At 45.9% G+C, this 19,853-nt stretch overlaps 1 protein-coding gene across 1 annotated transcript in view; it reads left to right on the top strand.

Moving 5' to 3' along the window:
* The window catches only part of ADAMTS17 (ADAM metallopeptidase with thrombospondin type 1 motif 17), a 167,205-nt gene that overhangs the window by 34,905 nt on the left and 112,447 nt on the right, over positions 1–19,853 (top strand). The window contains exons 6-7 of the mRNA XM_021711794.1: positions 212–357; positions 14,344–14,510. Of these exons, the coding sequence (XP_021567469.1) occupies positions 212–357; positions 14,344–14,510 (313 nt within the window). The remainder of the gene's footprint in view (positions 1–211; positions 358–14,343; positions 14,511–19,853) is intronic.

Genomic DNA, 19,853 nt, shown 5'->3' with positions numbered 1-19,853 from the left:
CCCAATGGAGCACATCCCATGTGGAGTTAATGGCAAAATTCGAACCCCAGAGGAATACTAGTGGCAGATTGAGTAAGCATACTTTGATGTAAATTTCAGAAATCAACTTATGTCACCTGGAAGCTTTTGGCATGGAGGGAATCATAGGCCTCTGGGCTTGAGTGGCAGCTCTGCTGAGTGCCTGGGCCCTGGCCCCCCTGCTGTGTTTCAGTGGTGCCGTGCTGGGGAGTGTGTGAGCAAGACGCCCATTCCAGAGCACGTGGACGGAGACTGGAGCCCATGGAGCACTTGGAGCATGTGCAGCCGGACGTGTGGGACGGGAGCCCGCTTCCGGCAGAGGAAATGTGACAACCCCCCGTAAGTCCACCCAACCAGGCGTTCCCAAGCATGCCACGATTGGGGTTTCCCAACTACAGCTCTCACGGCCTCACACAAAGCAGGGTTGTGTCTCTACTGAGAATCAGAAGATAAGGAAAATGAAATTGAGCCAAGATCTGGGGTGCAGGGGCCTCATGTGTGTCAAACAGCATCTCAGCTTACCTACCTCTTTGTGTTGACATGGACACAGTAACATCCTGCAGTGAACTGGCTCCTTCAGTCCTTGCCTGGACCTTGATGGAGAGATTTTCCAAGACAGCTGTATTATAGTCCTCCTCCTCACCTGTTTCATGGTTTATGAAGTCAAGGGTCACTCTTGGGAAGTCCAGGGACCTTCAGGAAAGAGAGGCCAACCTTCAAATTGGCTGCTAGCTGATGTGGGAGCAGCCTAGTCATTCATGAGTCACAAAGTATCTGGCTTCAGCTGTATTGTCCACCCAAATATTGTTCACAGGTCCTTCTAGAACTATTTGACAGGAAAAAAAGATTTTGCTTTTTTTCCCTTTCTCTCTCTCTCACACAGGGCATTTACAAGGAGAGCCTTTTTATCAACTCTAGTGACGCCGGAACCCTTCTTGTTCACTTTTGTACATTCATTCCAGAAAACTCTGGGATAGATTTTGTGTGCAATTATAATAATTCCTTCACCACAGGGTTTTTCCTTTTCTTCTTGAATTTTCCTGTTTTTCATTATTTCTTTAATAATGTTTCTATGCCTTGTGTGTCAGTAGTTGTATCAGGTCAGTTTTGAAAACGAGCAAGTTGTAAATCATGACTAAAAAGAAATATCTGCAGTTAAGTCCTGTGGATGAACAGTTAACAAATACCTCTTGTGTTTAAAAATCCTGATGCCCAGGCTGCACCTCAAACCCAATTCAGTCATTGGCTGTGGGGGTGGCACCCAGGAATTAGATGTTATATTTCCCCAGGTGATTCTAATGACTAGCCAAAGTTGGGAACCTCTGGGTTAAAGGAAAGCGTGTGCTCACAGTTTAGGCGGGAACACCATATTTTCCAGTAATACTGTAAGAACTGGCATCATATATTATGTTTGTGTTTTATTAAAATGTTTCCCTCTAGCACCCACAGAGTGCCTGGCACATAGTAGATGTTTAATCTGTTAGGAGCAGTGCCTTAAGTTAAAGCACAGATGGGTAGATAATTAGAAACCCTATTTCACTAAATGGTGAGAATTAATAGAGAGTGGTTTTAGTTTTTACATTACTCCAGTTGAAGTTAATAGTTGGATCTCTGGCCCTATGAAGAGAGCTTTGGGTTTAAGTTCGTCACACTGAGATTTGGCCCTGGCTTTGTTGGTTACTGGTCACGTGACCTCAAGGGAGACCCCCCCCCCCGTTCTCTGGCCTCAGTTTCCCCCACTAGAGGGAGTTGACATGGCAGAGTGGGCAAAACCAGGCTTCAAAACCAGGACAGACAAGTCTTCTAACCCAAGTACACCTCCTGATAGCTCTGATGGCTATTACTTGTCTCTTCATCTATAATTTGGGATAATTCATGGGAATGCCCAGAAGGTTGGCGGTCTGTATTTAATAAGCAGTCAAGCAGTCCCTCTTGTTATTAGCACTAACAGAAGAACAGGTGTGACACCAGTTGACCTGGACTGCCTAAAGCTTTGCGAAGTGCAGAGAGAAATTTGCAGGGGTTGTGGTAGTCATGGGTGCTCCGTGTTTGCGACTGGAGCTGGTGGACCCTGGCTGAAGACTGGTCTCCTCTGGCACATTATGCATGTTATCCCATGACAGGTGACACCCAGTAAACATCACAGGAGGAGGATCTCAGAGCCTCTAAATGCCCAATGGACCCTGTGTCCTGAGATGGTCCACATGTAGAGTGTGTTTAGGTGAGGGCAACATTTACAAGAGTAGGATGTTATCAATGCTAGACAAATGCAGTAGTCACAACTTTTAAGGGACCCAGTGTTGTCTGTTTTGGGGGATGACATTAGCTAGGGTGACCCTCCCCCAACCTGAAGAGGAGACTTTCCAAAGCTTTGTGGCTTCTTGGTTTGGCTGGACCCTGGCCACTGTCCCACCTGTCTCCTGCCCTGTACATCCATGGTTGTTCTGGGATACCACAGAGCATTTACAAGGGGAGCCTTCTAAAGACCCCCGTCATTCAGAGAGCTTGTGTTAACATACCTACTCTGGCCTGGCCTGCCATGGGACTTCATGTACTGGGATCTCGCCCTATGCCTCCAGGTCCAATGGTCCCAGGAGAGAGGCTGTTCTGGAAATTACAAAATGTCATAAAGATCGTACTTCATTCCTCTTCTTTATCAGGTCCCTCACCACGGTGGCCATGAATTTTCTCTCCTGTTGCTCTTCTTCCTGTTTGCGGTCCTGGAGGAATGGGGGTGTTTGTGGGGATGCTGCACGTGGGCACTGAGGGTTTGTTGGTCTCGGCACATTAGATTGTTATGGGCATTGATGCATCTTCATGTCTGAGCTCTGTAATTCAGCAGCACCCCTTGGGGCAGGTCCATGGTGGAACTACCAGAAAGAGAATGTGGCGTTCTCACTCCTTCCAACCCTGCACACTCTTTCCTGGTAGTTTTTTCAACACAGTGCCATCAGTAAACCTTGCCGGGCCTGAACTCTAGACTCTGCTAAATGCGGGCCTATGATGATCAGCAAAGACAGATAAAATCCCTGCCCACCCCCAGGGGCACAGTCTCACCAACATCCCTTGGTTTTCTGATAGATGCTTCAAACTGGACCCTTTCTAAACCGTAACTTCCCCGCCCAACTCACGTCTCCCTTCTCGGTAAATAACACCGCCATTTCCACTGCTTGAGTCCAAAGCCCCTGAGTCCATGCGGCATCTTTGTGTGTCCTTTTCTCCTCCACATCTGGTCATGATAAGAATGGCAAATGCAGAAGGCCCTTCTCATGTGCCAAGTGCCCTTAGACATTTATCTAGTAAATCATTGAATGCAGCCCTATGGGAGAGGCATTATTTTTTATCCCCATTATACAGAAAAAGAAAAAAAAGCAAATCATAGAGAAGTTAGGTAACTTAACCAAGGTTACACAGGTAGTTGGTAGTGGACTGGGTTTGGAAGCCACTTCTGGAAACCAGAAGTCCAAAAGTAGGGTGTCAGTGGGTTCTATTCCTTCTTGAAACTCTAAAGGTGAATTCATTTCCTGCCTCTCTCTTGGCCTCTGGTGGCTGCCGGCAATCTTTGGCCTTCCTTGGCTTGTAGACATGTCATTTCAATCTCTGCCTCTGTCTTCACGTGTTGTCTTTCCTGTGTGTCTTCTCACACTTTCTTTTCTCAGAAGGACACTTGTCACTGGATTTAGGGCCCACTCTAATCCAGGATGAGCTCATCTCAAGATCCTCAACTTAATTACATCTGCCAAGAAGATCCTTTCTCCAAATAAGATGGCATGCACAGGTTCCAACTGGGTCCATCTTTTGGGAGGCAGAAGGGTCATCATTCAGCTCTCTCCCCGAAGCCTTCTTTCTGCTCCTCAGCCACTGTGATTTTAACCTCAGGACCTCGATCAGTGCTCTCTTCCTACTCCCTGACTTTCCTTTGCCCCACTTCGGGTTTTAATGTCTTAGTCCCCGACACTCTTTTAGAGTGGGTGCTGCTTGACTCAGCATCTCTTCCTAACACAACAGGCATTATAACAACTGGTTATTACTGTGATATATTAGCACACGTGTTCTGACTTGGTCCTTCCCACTGGCCCTTGTGCTCCATGAAGGTCCAGGATGGGCCCCACCTATTTGGATGCCAGCCTTCCTTTGTGCCTATGGCAAAGAAGCCACTCCATAACAGGTGCTGACTGCCTTACTGCTTGGGTGCGTGCTTGCCCAAGAAAAGCAGTCTCTGCAATTCCAGTGCCAGAAAACACATCCCTAATATTATTTCCCCTAAAACACAAAGGTCATCATAAATTATTAGGCCAAAAAGGCAGATCACCAGGTAGGCCTCCTGCCCTTGGACGATGTCACCTTGCTGAGGCCCAGATGCTGTGAACAACCACATGAGGCCCACCTGTCACTCTTGCTCACCCTTCCCCCGGCGAGGTTATAGCTCATAGTTAGAGCACTCAGCATCATCTCAAGAGCAAGCTCCAACATGTAACAAGCCTTGTTTAGCCCAAGTGAGAGAAACAATATCTTTTTTGCTCCTGTAATATTTACGCCTTGAGAGTCTGTCCAATCTTTTGCAGTGACAGTGCAGCTCTATCTCCTGTCCTGATCAGAAATAACATGTTCTTTCTTCATTTGTAGTTTTCTACAAAGTTTCTCACCTTCATGGATCCAGCCCAGGTGAATGGGAAGAGATGGGCAGGCCTTGTGTGGGTGGCTTAGCAGCCATCTCAGGTGCTTCTCAAAGTGATACAGACACAGATGTGTTTTATGAAGTCCAGGCCATAGTCTCCAGCCTGCTCCTGCAGGAGGGCCTGATGTGGTGATTGTTACAAAGCACAGCTGACCAAGGCCTCAGAGCCAAGTTCTGACCAAAACAGCATCCTCTCCCCATCTCACTCCTTAAATCACCAGGCCTGCTGCCTTGATATTTCACAAGGATGTCCAAATCTCATTGCTGTGTGTGTCTTGGGCTTGGAATGCTCTCACGGCCCTCTCTCCGCCCCCTTCACTTTATATTCCTGGCTCTGTTCCCCATCTTCTGCAGCTGGTTTATTCACTGTCCAAAAATATTGGCAAGAGAACCCCCCCCTTTTTAGTCTTGGTCTTTATAGCTATTGGAATTTTTATTTTTTGCCAGCTGACACGGAGGCCTTGGGGACTATCCGTGTTTCTAAACCAACTTCTTAGGTTCATCTTTCCCTGCCATAATTTGTGTCACTGTGGGTGGGAGTTAACCAAGACTACAGAGTAGGAAATTTTTCTGTAATTCACATTCTGGTACCCCATAGAAGGCTTGGGCAGGGAAAGGCTCAGATGCACTTGTGTGAAAGCCAACTCTGTCCCAGCAGGTGCAGGACAGGCAGATGAGTGGAGTGCAGAGCCAGGACGTGGCAGGGTCACCCACAGGGTGGCCCCATGAGCACCGGAAATGGAGAGGAAAGCAGCTAGCCTGCTGAGGCTCGGTGGGAGGACGGGTGGAGTGAGGTTATATGCATGTAATTGGGTTTTGTTTCCACAGTGAAACCCCATCCGTGTGCTTTCAATGTGCCAGCGACCTGTGTTCACATGGATAGTTTTTAAAATCCAAGTCTTCTGCTTTTCAGCGTAAGTTACATGTGTTACTTGGATACTTTTCAGAGGAGGCCTTAAAGCTGGGACATCTGCTGTCCTGAGGGTGTCTTAGCAGCCCGGCAGCACTTCTGAAACACTACAGCTTTGCCCTGCTCACTTCTCAGAGCTCATGGAGCCAGGGGCAACCAGGGCAGGGGACAGAACTGGAATTGCCAGCTCTCCACTGAGCGCACTGTGTCTCTAGATGGTAAGCCAGCCCTAGTTGTGACTATCTCCTGATGTATCTTCACTTACTAGAGCAAAGCAGAAATTAAGTGCTATCTTTCTCTTTCAGCCTACCTCAATTCTACCTGTTCATCTGCTCCAAAGAAAAGGAGCTGATCTCCCGCCGAGTGATCCTGTTCATCTCAGCAAATTTTTACTGCCCCTCTGCTTTATGCTGGGGTCTGCTGGAGGCACTGTGTGTCCCACCTCTGCATTTGACTGTCCTTGTCCTGCAGGAGCCTGGGCGAGGACTTAGGGTAGAACTCACCTTTCTCTTCACACTTTCAGTTTCTCACTAAAGTCTCTCTACCTTACCCCAGTCCTAACTTTAAGCATATTTATGAAGGTAGAACAGACAGAAGAGTGTAACTCCCTGCATGCACAATAGTGCTCATCATGGTTGAGAGCGTGTGTTGGGGCACACGTGTAGGTACATGTGAGTGCGGCCATGCATTTGAGGAGAGTTGTTGGTTCCTAGTGTGTGACCATACAACACCTGGCAGCTTTGCAGAGTGGCTGTGTCATCTCCACTGCTGTGAGTCGTGGTGGGTTTCCACTTGTCCCATGTTTTCTGTTTTCACCAACACCCAGTGTTGTAGGCCAGTCTTTCCTATTTTGGCCATTCCGGTGGGTGTGTAGCAGTCTCTCTTGGAGACTGCATTTGCATTTCCTTCACTGGTAATTAAGTCTGAGCATCTGTTTATGTCTTCATTAGCCATTTGGATGTCCTTTTCTTGTGACGTGCCTGTTTGAGGTATTTGGTTTTATATATCTAAGCAATTACTTTGTTTGTGTTTAGAAAGTCCTAAAAGAGTAAAACTAGAAATTGTGGCTTCATATAAGAGATGCAGCTTAAAAACTTATCACACCCCAGATAACTGTGTCAGTGAGTCAGGCTGTCCTTTCAGGCCTCTGGCGACCAGTGCGCAGTCCCCTTCCAGAAGCAGGACAGCGTTCTCCTTCCGGATCCAGGAGCTCTTGTACATTTCGTTCCTTGTCTTCACTTCTTACCAGCTGAGCACTTATTTTGGTTTCCTCATCTGAAGGACGCAGTCAGGGATCCCTTCTGATTCTCTGTGTGGACTTAATAAGATAATGGTTTTAAATGGCCGCCAAAGTGCAAGCTCTCTGGGAACGTCAGCTGCTTTATGATCACTGTTTAAGTGAAAGTTCCTCTTTCCTTGAAGTTTCTCCCCAAGTCCTCGGTGACCCCGAGTCCTCAGGTCCTTGATAAAGTTGTACCCCTCCTTTGAGTTCTCCCACAGAACCTCTGTCAGCAGGCCATCAGTGGGCCTCCCTGATAGCCACATCCTCCCCTACAAAGATCCTTCTTCTGTCTTCTCTGTGCCATGGATAGAGGGTGCCTCTTTCTTGTTGCCTCAGATCCAACATACAGTTGACCCTTGAACAACATGGGTTTGAACTGCATGGGTTCACTTATACATGGGTTTTCTTCTGCCTCTATCATCCCTGAGATAGCAAGATCAACTCCAGTTCCTCCTCCTCTGCCTACTCATTGTAAAGATGATGAGGATAAAGATCTCTATGATGAGCCCTGTCCACATAATGAAAAGTAAATATATTTTCTCTTCCGTATGATTTTCTTAATAACATTTTTCTCTAGCTGACTTCACTGTAAGAATACAGTAAATAATACATCTAACATACAAAATATGTGTTCATCAACTATTTATGTTATTGGTGAGGCCAACTAGACTATTAGTAGTTAAGCTTTGGAGGAGTCAAAAGTTATATGTGGACTTTTTTACTGCATTGGAGGTTAGCACTCCCTAATTCCTACATTGTTTAAGGATCAACTGTACATGTAGGAGGTTCTTAGTGATGTTGTGGTTACTCTAGATATTTAATCTGTGTTATAGAGACAGTCATGAAGAATGAGTGGCCATATTTAGGGTCCTGCCACATGGCAGTGCTGGGATCATTTAGGTAACAAATCATACTAGCTACTGGGTTACTTCTTTCCTTTCCCATGTTCAAAATAGTGACTCAAAGGAAAACTGAAAAAGCCGATTATTTCAGTCATTTTTTAAAAATCAGGAAATGTTTACTATCAAGAAGAACCAGCTGTGACAGATGTAGTAATTGGAGTAAGGGAAAGTGGCTAGTAAGAGGCAAAGAGAACTCTAAAGAATACCAGAAAAGCAGATATAGGGAGTAACCAATGTCTTCAGGTCTGAGGCAGAGCACTCAAGGAAGGAACAAATCTGGATGAGAGCAACCCCACAAACACATCAAGCGATGAAATTCCTTGGACCTTGTTGGAGAAGGTGTACCTGGGGCATACTGGATGATGGAGAGGTTTGTGGAGGTCTGGGCAGGTGGAACTCACTGGGAATCCACACTTAGGGTATCAGGGGAAGGTGTCCAAGGGGAGAAACTGTATCTTAAGACTGGGATGGGAATCTGCCCGAAAGGTTGATGTGCTTGGAAGCTCTCCTTTTGGATACAGTAGGATACTGCTCAAGGAGAGGTGGCATGCAATCAAGGCCACCATAGGAGCATGCTGAGAAATCACATACCAAAACCAGGGAACAAAGCCTGTTCCTCCTCCAATGTCTCTCTAGTACCTTATATGAACAAAGCTTATCATTATGCTTACTTGACTAGAGATCTTCAGTTCTTCATATGGCTTCAAGTTACCATCTGGTATCCTTTCATGTGAACTTGAAGGACTCCTTTTTAGCATTTCTCATAATTCAGGTCTTGTGGTAACAAACTTTCTCAAATTTTGCATATTTGAGAATATCTTCATTTCTTCTTCATTTTGTAAGTACAGTTATGTGGATATAGAGTTCTTGGTTGACAGTTTTGTTCTTTTAACACTTTGAATATATCAACTGACCTTTTGGCCTCCAAGATTTCTGATGAGATATCAGCTGATAATCTTATTCAAGGTCCCTTGTATGTGTTGTATCACTTCTCTCTTGGTGCTTTAAGATTCTCTTTGTTTTCCAACAGTTTAATTATAATGTGTCTTTGTGTGGGGCTCAATGTTTATCTTGGAGTTTATTGAGCTTCTTAGATTTGTAGGCCCACGTGTCTCTTCAAATTTTAAAAGTTTTTAGCAATTATTTCTTCAAATAATCTCCTACCTCTTTCTCTCTTCTCCTTCTGAGACTTCCTTAATGTGTACACTGGTCCACTTGAGGGTGTCTGAATTAATAGCTTTTGCATGGCTATAAAGAAATACCTGAGGCTGGGTAACTTATAAATAAAAAAGATTTATTTGGCTCATGGTTGTGCATGACACTACCATCTGATTCTGATGATTCCTCAGGAAGCTTAAAATCATGGCAGAAGGTGGAGAGGGAGCAGATGTGTCACACTGTGAGAAAAGTGAGAGAGACAGAAAGAGAGAGAGAGGTGCAAGGCTCTTTTAAACAACCAACTCAGATGAACTAAAGGATGTAGAACTCACTCATTACTATGAGAACTTCAGCAAGTCATTCATGAAGGATCTGCCCCAGTGACCCAAGCACCTCCCACTAGGTACCACCACCTTTTCTTCCTCCTCCTCCTCTTGCTCCTGTTCTTGCCATGTAGCTTTCTGGATCTCTGTGCCTTCCACCATGAAAAAAAGCTTCCTGAGGCCTCAACCAGAAGTTAAGCAGATACCAGTGTGCCATGCAGAACTGTGAGTTAAGTCAACTTTTTTTTTTTAAACAAATTACCCAGCTTCAAGTATTTCTTTATAGCAAGCAAAATCAACTAATACACAGGTCCTCTCTTTTTACTTTCTTTATTCTTTTTACTTCTCAGGCTCAGTAATTTCAATTGTCCTATATTCAAGCTTGCTGATTCTTTCTTCTGCCTGGTAAAATCTGTTCTGAACTCATCTGGTGGATTTTTCATTGCGGTTATTGTACCTTTCAACTTCAAAATTTATTTTTGTTTCCTTTTTATAATTTGTCTCTTTGTTGATATTCTCTTTTTGTTCATATGTTGTCTTCCTGTCTATGTCTTCCTTTGGCTCTTAAGCACCTTTAGACAGTTGTTTTAAAGTCTTTGTCTAGTAAGTCCAACATTTGGGTTTCCTCAGGGACAGCTTTTGCTGATATATTTTGTTCCTTTGAATGAGCCATTCCATTCTGTTTTCTGGGATGCTTTTGTTGAAAACTAGACATTTGACTCTTATAATACCAGGAGTGCCAAAAATACATATTCAGATTTTAAGGGATATTATATATGTATTACTTTTCGAAGTTGAATTGAGTTACAGTAGCAATATATAGTAGAACATTCACTCAAAAGATGGTGTTAATCAAATGAATACTAACATACCAGGTAACAGGCAGAACTTTGAAAGAAATTGGCAGAAAATGGATAGGACAATGAGGTGCAGTTGAGTATCCTCCATGTTCTTCTGACTTAACACTACTTGACTTCCACCTATGAGGCACCTTAAAGGATGTGATATACTATAGAAAACTGGCTACACTGGTGATGCTTTGGGAAGAAACTGAAACAGCATGCACAATGATACAAGTAAACACCTTGGTCAACATTAGTCAAGTACTAGTTTGCCATAATCAGAAGTGTCTGGGTACTGATGGTAACCACTTTGATCACCTCTTGTAATTGCAGAAGTCAAACGTGACTTTTATTCATCTTTTGTTATTGGTGTATATTGAGTATTACAATTTACAGATATTTTTTCCTTTCTTAAAATTTGTATACAATTTTTTGACACCCTCTGTATGGTTACTCTGGAGAAAGGTTCTCCCCCTTCCCCAGGGTTTGCTGGGTTGTTTGGTTTGGTTTTTGTTTTATGATTGATGAGATCTCTGTGCCAGTGAAATCTTCAGGTCTTTTTGAGCCTGGATCTTTTCCTGGCCATGCCTGATAGTTTTCTAAGTTCTCCTGGATATACAATTGCTTTTAAATGACTTAATACTTAAATGTCTGGCTCCAAAAAGGGGGAAAGGGAGAGAAGTGCTGTTCTTTAAAATCTCCCAGAAACCACTTTACATGGTGAGGGTTGCAACAATGTCAGAACACAAAATCTGGAAGATAGGATTCGTATTGCCCACTCTGGCTCCAGCAGTCCACACCAGGGTGGGGAGTAAAGGGTGGCCAGTAGCTGCCACCACACTAAAGACTGAAATTGGCCAGAATTAACTGCAGTTTATCAGCCAAGCTTTCAAGTAGACTCCATTTTGAGGTCAAGTAGACTCCAAAGTAATTATTTCAGACAGTTTTTGCCAGTACAGTTGTTTCCTAGGTGGAGAGAGAGATTCCTGGTGTTTCCTACTACTCTGTCTTTCCTGACATCATTCTCTCTCAGTCATTTTAAGATAGGCTCTAATTATACAGTTCAGTTCAGTCTAACTACTGTTTATTAAAGACTATCCTGCACAAGGGTCTCTGCTGGAAGCTGCAGAGGAACAGGAGGAAAGAGCTCTGCATTTCACAGGGTTGATGATAAGCAGCAGAGACCCCAGCACGATGAGGAGAGGCTCTAGGCAGGAAAGAAAACTAGGTTCCAGGGTGGAGGTGACTTCAGGGATGGGCAGGGAATTAGGAAGTGGGGACAGTGGGGCAGTGGGCTAGATAAGGAGCTGAAAGGAGACTTGTCTATGTGAAAAAGCTAGAGAGGAAGAAGCAGCAGCATGGTGGATCTAGAGGGCGGCTTGCCAAAGCACATGTCATATACTATGAGCTGCCACCTTGGTCCCACTTTCTCCTGGGTCTGTCTCTCTTATGTCATGACTAGTCTCCTCTCCACCTACCCACGGTCAGTCATGAAAGGAGCTGGGGTATGTGAGTCAGTCAAATGTAAAACTGGAGAAATTAAGTCAAAAAACTAACTGGGCATGGTGGCACATGCCTGTAGTCCCAGCTACTTGGGAGGCTGAGGCAGATGAATAACCTGAGCCCAGGAGGTCAAGGCTGCAGTGAGCCATGATCATATCACTATACTTCAGCCTGGGTGACAGGGTGAGAGCCCAACTTAAGACAAAGAAAAAAACTGGAGAAATTGGTTTCTGGAAAGGGATGAAACTGAAGGTAAAATGAAGTTCAATGACAACTTAGGAAGTTAAGTGCCTGATGTGCACAAATCGCAGTCCATATCCTAAGGTGTATAGAAACGTAGCTTCCTTTATTCTCATAAAAGCCAACCTAATTTGTATTTTTAAACTCCCTAGTCACTTCAGACTTTGCCCCACTATTCCCAAGGCTGCATCTAAGTTCCGTGAGGCTGCATCTGGTCCCTGTGGCATGTGGTGTATTAGTTTCGCAGGGCTGCCTTAGCAAAGTAACATAGACTGGGGATTTAAACAACAGAAAGTTATTTTCTCACAGCCCTGGAGGTTGGAAGTCTGAGATCAAGGTGTCAGCAGAGTTGGTTCCTCCTGAGGGCTGTGAGGGAGAATCTGCTCCTAGCCCCTCTCCTGTCACCTGGTGGTTTATTGACAGTGTTTGACCTTCTTTTTTCTGCTTTCAGTTTCTCATGGTGTTCTCCCTGTGTGTGTGTCTCCAGGTTACCCTTTTTTATATGGATACTTCATATTGGATTAGGGGCTTCACCTTCTAGTGTGACTTCATCTTAACTAATTATACCTGCAGTACAATGGCCCTATTCCAAATAAGGTCCTGGAGTTTAGGGCTTCAACATGTGCATTTTGAGGGGAGCACAGTTCAACTTGTGACATCTTGTTATATGGCATCTGCCGCATCACTCATCCCTTCTCTGGTCCTGGTCGTGGAGACTCACCTGTTGCCATAGTGATGTTTCTCCTTCTGGCCTACATGGTCTTTGGAACCAGAGCCTCTCTACTCCTTCCACACTGTGTTTTGTGGCACAGGAATCCATTCATTCTGTTCGTACCTGGTTCCTGGGCCAAAAATTCTTGGAGAGGCTGTCTGAAGCTCTGTCTACCTAAACATATCACACGATCATTTCTCTTAAGTTAGCTGTCTTCCTGGTCTTCTAGACAGGAAACAGAACACAAGGTCCCTCTGTTCTAAGAGCCCATACACATTGTGAGGATTTAGCCATTTCCTAACTTGGACATATCTTGGAGACCAGAACTCAAGGCTCTACTATGGAGTCACCAGTGTATATAATCTCCTCAGGCCTCCTCCACTCCCAGGGAGGGAATAGTTTTCTGGTGTACATGAGGTAAAGGGAGCCTTTCTTTCTACTCAGGATGTTTTCTCCAAGGTATCTGTGTAGACCAGTGAGTGTTAAACTATGACCCATGGACCAAATCTGGCTTGTCATCTATTGTTTTTTTTAAATAAAATTTTATTAAAATAGGCTTGCCACACCCATTTTTTTTTTTTTTACAAGTTGTCTCTGGTTGCTTTTGTGTTACAGTGGCAGAAATGAGTAGTTGGAACAGAGACTGTGGCCCACAAAACCAAAAATATTCACTCTCTGACCCTTTACAGAAAAAGTCTGTCAACTGTTTGTGTAGACCTTCATGACACAAAAACCTGAAGTTTTCTGTTCTCTCTCTCCCATAATGCAATGGTTGCAGGTTCGTCTTGCTGTCTGAACATGAGAAATGGCAAAGGGAGTAAAAGAAATGCCCTAATGGTTAAAGTGTCAAAATGCCACCCTGCCAATAAGTATGCACAGTTTGTGCAAACTCACTGAGCAGAACAGTTGGGATTTGTGCCTTTTTCTCTCATGCGGGATTTCAGTAAAAAGTATAAGAGGAGGAGTGGGGGACAAGAAATCTTATTTGATCTTTGGCATAATGGAACTGAATGGAACCATTGAGTTTGCCCAGGTCAGAGTCCTCCAAGGACACTCTGGGGCCTCAGGGAAGAGCCAAGCTTCAGCCAGTCAGACCTTCCCATGCATGAACTTGGCCAGTGAACATGGCCTGAGTCTCCAGAATGGCTTAAAACCCCAGTCTAAGCACAGAGTGTGTAGGACCAAGACCACAACATTGATTGTGTATGGTCTCATACTCGCTCAGATAAATGTGGCACAGCTGGAATCTAACTGGTCTCTACCCAAAGTCCATGAGTGCATGAACTCATCATTCTTATTCTTTTCATTACAAAGTAAATAAGAGCTATTTACTCATCCTGAAAAAATGACACCTAGGAGTCATTTAAAAGGTCTTCATTTCAGAGAATACCACCCAAAACACACACACACACACACACACACACACACACACACACACACACACACACACCAAAAATGTCCCTTGGGTCTTCAGTGCTATCCATAGCCAAATTTTAAGTTCAGATGAAAGAAAATCTGTGGATCTTGCTGAACTGATCTGCATTCTATTTCCAGATGACCTTGATGTACAGTTTTTGGATACGTCTTTCTGTGTATCTCATTTATACGTGCCATCAGCATGGGGTTGTGATAGCAGAGAGGTGGTCTGTAATAGCAGAGGAGGTTGCTTTGGAAGCCTTGCCTTGCCCTTCCTCCTCCAGGCAAGAGAAACAAAAACAGAGCACTCCTGCTATTCTACAGCATCCTCTGGCTAATGCTGGCCTTCTTCCTTCTAGCCCCGGGCCTGGAGGCACACACTGCCTGGGTGCCAGTGTGGAGCATGCAGTCTGCGAGAACCTGCCCTGCTCCAAGGGTCTGCCCAGCTTCCGGGACCAGCAGTGCCAGGCACACGACCGGCTGAGCAGCAAGAAGAAGGGCCTGCTGACAGCCGTGGTGGTGGATGGTAAAGGCATATGGCATGTCCTTGCACGGTAGCCTCCTTCTCTACTCCCCTGAGAACATAAAAGCCACCTAGGGAATTCCACAGGGCACCCTCACTCCCACATCGACCTAACAGGACACTCTAGTCCCCTACCCATGTCAGCTGTGGCCCCACTTCTTAAGCAGTGAGGTTGGCCTTGAATGACCCATCTCTCTGGGATCTCTTGACAGCAGCTGTCGAGACAGGCAGCAGGCCAGATGCGTTCTGCACCCTCATGCACAGCGAGGTAGGTGTGCTGGCAGCCTGCCTCCTGGTGCCGTGTGCAGAGGGACCCAGGATAAACTTGGAGGCAAGCGCGGCCCTGCAGGAGCAAGACCATGTATGCGTGTACGTGCAAATGTGTGTTTGTATGCTGTTTCTCTTTCCAATATGGATGTTTCCCTGTGTTGCTTTTCTTAGTTCATTTTGGCTTGGCTCTTTCTCCTCGACTGGCATGTTGAGAGAAGTTTCAAGAACAGTTTACAACTTGGGAAAGATGATAATAAGCACAGGTCACATTTTCTTTCCAAGAGCTCGCTCCCAGGTCAAGGGACTCTGCCACATTGGACCGCTGCAAGCTCTTCCAGTGGCTGATACAGTTCTAGGTGGTGTGTCATGTCTATGTAGGGTTCTCGATGTCTGTTATAGATAAGGATACTCCAAGGCTTCAGGTTTGTTCCCACCACAACCACCCCCCCACCTAAAGTTGTTCTTTAGGAAACAAGACTTTGTGTTATGATGACAATCTGGTCTCATTTATTGAGCATACTGTGTGCCACGCACAAGTGAGCTCTACATGCATCATCTCATTCAATATGCAAAACAAGCTGTGAAGATGAAAGGGGATAGGGTTACAGGATGTGTCTGAGCTCCTGCAGCTGACAAGAGGCAGGGGCGGGAGCTGACCCCAGTTCCGGAGGAGTTAGGTTGACTCACGGAAAAGAGCCAGCTATCATCTGGCTTCCAGTACTCGAGGAAGACAGAAAGTATGACTTCATGAATGCAGAGTCAGAGAGCTTTAAAAGAGCTAAAGCAACCAGACCTGATTTTTAGACAGCCTCGAAAGTGTTTTGCAGAAGAGTGACATTCCAAGTGCCAGGTCTTAGGTTTCCTCTCTGTGATGGGAAGAACTTTTGAAATGTACATTCCACAGTCTGCTATCGCAAGTTCACATGTGTGTAGCTGTGCAAGGGTAGGCCCAGACATCACAGAAACCGTGGCCTCAGATCTGCAACTTTCAGTCCAGCAACCTGACCCATCTGTTTTGAGCTGACCTGCAAAGCAATATGTTCTAAGTATTCTAAATCGTAGAGCTCACTCAGCTGTAGACTCATTCTAAAGTATTGGGGAGCTCCCCAGACAGTCTCCTTTTTTTTAGAAGGAACACCACCTTTGGGGTCTGTCTAATGTGGCTGCACTGTCACTTAGCCAGAATTCAAGAGAAACCATTGCCTTTGTGCCCTCAACTTTCCCTGTAGATAAGGGAGAGAGGAGACCTCCCTCACCAAAAGAACATGCACCCCCCGGCCTCTCTCTGCCGAGCTGTGAATCTGACTGGAGGCTCCCACCTGTGTCAGGCACATCTAGACCCCTAACCCGGAGCAAGACAGCACCAGAGAGAGCTCCCATTTTTCCAGCACAGTGGCTGGTTCTGATGAGAAGCAGCCTTGTTTCCGAACCTTTAGCGGTCCCCAGAATACCAGATAAAGATGTCATTAGACCTCTTTCCTGTCTCCCCCCCTCCCACCCTGCCACTCTGCAGTGGCAAAACAGGTCAGGTCTAAACCAGACTCACCCTTTTCACTTCTACTCAACTATGCACATGAAGTTGTTGTTATTCTTTCCTTGGTTGCCTGTTTCAGTTTTCAGTGCTCCTACCTCATTTTTTCAATGCAGAAATCCCACTTAAATGTCTATTTTTCCACAGATTTCTCCAAGTCCAGATTAAACTTCTGTTTTCTTTCTAACCACTTTTGGATGGTTGAGCTCTTTGGTTACCTTATCATCACAGTGACTGAGACTTGTGTCCATCCAGATCCTCCACCCACAGTGAGGCTCTCTGGGGAGCTCACTGGGTTCAGAATGCTACTTTTCATCCACTCTCTTTTTGCTTCTTTCTGCTCCAGTAATGAGTAATTGTCACTAGAGCGCCACCACCTTTGGTCTGAAATGCACAGCCCTATTTGGTAAGGACAGCTAACAGGCAGGAAGTATTTTGCCTTTGAAGGAGACACCCCGAGTTCGGAACCTCACAAGGATAGCAAGACACATCTTCCTCTGGGTAGAACTGTCATGACTTCTTGCATATTTGGTTTCATTTCTCTCTCAAATGTAAACAGAAGCCAGCATTTTTTAAAGGAGCATTTCACAAGGGGTAAAAACAAAATCATAAATGGCCAATTCAGAAGGCAGAGGGAGAATACAGATTATGTGTTCCTCTCAAAGCTCGGTTTATAAAAGGCACAATTCTAGCTGAGCCATGATAGGAACGATTCCTGTGGTTGGGCTCCAGTCTCTTCTGAAGCCCATTATGACTGCCCTATTCATAGCATTGCTATCGCTGTGGAATTCTTTGGCGAGTGACACACAGTTCAAGAAAGGGGAAGCTATATTTTTTCTCAAAAAAAAAAAATAATAATAATAACAAAAAAGAAATCTTGCAGAGGTAGATTTTCCAAGGGAGGATTCAGGACCACAAATCCATACCACCTCCAAAAGAAGACAAAGACTCTCCTTAGAAAATCTAAGTGGAAAAGCCTTCAGACAGAAACCCATTGAGATGGCTCATTGCCAAACCCACCCTGTTTCTGCTTTCCCCGTGGAATCTCATTGAGGTGGAAACCTTTGAGAGTTCAGTCCTCTCTGCCCAGGCCAGCAGGCTACGGGCCCACTGAAGTGTCGGAAGGCTTGGCGAAGGCTGTGTCTGGCTGGGCTTTTGCATTCCCGGCTCCTCCTGCCCAGCACGGCAGAACCCCCTCCAGGTCTGAGCCTCTGAGGGGCTGAAGAGTGTGAGGGCGAGGGCTCTCTGACTTCAACTTGGCCAAGCTGGCTAGAGTTGCTCAATGAAAAAGAGGGAAGCTGTTGCAAAGATGCAGAGGATCTCATAGGACCCAAGGGTCAGAATGAGGGTCTGGGGTCTGAACCTCTGAAGATGCCTGGACCCTCACTCTGTGGCCTCCGCAGCCTGCACTTTGTAGTCATATTCTCCTGCATCTGCTGCAGACTGGCTTCTCACACTTGTCCACGAACAAGCTAATAGGGCAGCTCACAGCCCACTTGCATAAATCCACATCCCTTGTCCAGACCCTTTGGGGCCAGATATGGTTCAGAATTCAGAACATTGTGGGTATTAAAAAGGTAATAACAGTACATTAACCAAATATTAATATCCCAGTGGGATATCCCAGGGAAGCATCTCATAGTCAGACACAGGGATAACTCTACCAGATAGCCTGGGAACAGCCTCGCTAAGGGAGATACTGACAGTACCAAGAGTTTCACGTCAATCCAGGCAGGTTTTGCTGCCAAATGTGCTGTCCACAAATGTAAGAGAATGCTTTTCAGAGTTTTTTGGATTTCTGACTTACAGATGAGGGATTATAAGCTTTCTTGGGATCCATCCATCATGAGCAGACACATCATCTCTCCTCTGAACTTCGGTACTGAGTTCTCAAGAAAGAGACTAGGAATGGCCCAGCCACAGACAAGTGCTCCCTGCCGGGCGTCTCCACTGTTGCCTGGTGAGAGACCTGTGGTGGACAGCTTTGGAGACACTGGGGGCAAGGGGCTAAGCAGCCTCCTCAGCGTGTGTCCCCCACAGAGGACCAGGTGGAGCTTGGATGAGCACTGTGATGGCCTTAAAATTAAATGACATCTGTGCCCTACTAAGACCTTCTGACCACCAAGAGAGAGAGAGCAACGAGAGTGGTGAGAGCCATGGTGTCCTCTTCACTGTGGAGGCCTCCAAAGCCTCCAGCAGACAAATGTGACCACTGGCTCTCAAGCCTCTAAGCCCATACCCGCTCACCTGTCTGTGGCTGTCCCCAGCCAAGAGTAAGTCCTGGTCAGGGAGAAACTGACCCCAGAGAGTCCTGCCTCAATCAGAATTCCATCTCAGCATACACCAGCCCGGCAGCAGGCATGCTCCAAACTTCTGTCCCTCAAGCGTGTGGTTGTATAACGTTTTTCTTTAGTCGAGGGTCTCATTCTTGTTGTCCAGACTGGATGCAGTGGCACAGTCACAGCTCACTGCAGCCTCAAACTTCGGGGCGCAAGTGATCCTCCTGCCTCAACCTCCCAAGTAGCTGGGACTACAGGAGTGTGCCACTGTGCCCAGTTAATTTTTTGATTTTTTGTAGAGACAAAGTCTTGCTCTATCGTCTAGGCTGGTCTCAAATTCCTGGGATCAAGCAATCCTCCCGCCTCTGCCGCTGCCTCTCAAAGTGCTGAGATTACAGGTGTCAGCCACTGTGCTCAGCTGGTTGTATAACTTTTAAGAAAACTCAGTCTCCTCCTATACTACTAGGGAGGTAGAAGTGTTGACCCTGGGCCCAAAACTGAATCCCGCCACCTTGTGTTATTTATCACGCTCTTGTCTCCTGGAGATTAACTCCCCACCCAAGGCAGCCTGGAAGGAAGCAGAATTTCAAGGGCCTCTAAGCTGCCTTCTTACATTTTAAGAAGGTTCTCTCCAGTCCCTTTGGAAGGTAGTGCCATGTCATGTGCCTTGCTAGAGGTATGGACACCCTAAATTCTGAGCAGAGGCCTCAGGAAAGGAGATGGACAGATGGAGAGAGTTCTGGCTGATCAAGGGAAGGAAGTCCCACTCCGGGCTCTGGTCTGGAACCAGAGGCCCCCAGGCTGGCCAAGCCATGGAGAGCAGTGGTTGCAGGCTGGGGAGTCACATGCTAGTGGAGTTGAATGTACCTGCTTGCTGGGATCGTGGCCAGCGACCTTCCCTCTGTGGTTGCCCCTGCTTTGGAAAGTCCCCTCTTCTCCGATGCGCACACCAAAGAACCCAGATTAACAACCTTCATCCCTTCCATCCCTTCCATCCTTCTGGCCTTTCTTACTGGGCTCAAAACAGCCTCTGCTTCTTTATCTCATCTGCATTTCTATTCTCATGAGTCTACACTCCGAAGCCAGAAACATCCATGAAACTGGTGGTATGTTTTTAGCAATGCCATTTTGTCCTTGGTAGATTTGGCCCCAAGAGTTCTCTTTTATTTTTTTTGAGTTGGAGTCTCACTCTGTCGCCCAGACTGGAGTGCAGTGGCCGTTCCCGGCCACCGCAGCCTCGACCTGCTGGGCTCCGGCGATCCTTCC

The sequence above is a fragment of the Carlito syrichta genome, unplaced genomic scaffold (genome assembly GCF_000164805.1).
Source record: "Carlito syrichta isolate Samal-C Ts95f unplaced genomic scaffold, Tarsius_syrichta-2.0.1 Scaffold302587, whole genome shotgun sequence".
Taxonomy (NCBI): domain Eukaryota; kingdom Metazoa; phylum Chordata; class Mammalia; order Primates; family Tarsiidae; genus Carlito; species Carlito syrichta.
This window is presented reverse-complemented; position numbering and strand designations above follow the sequence as displayed.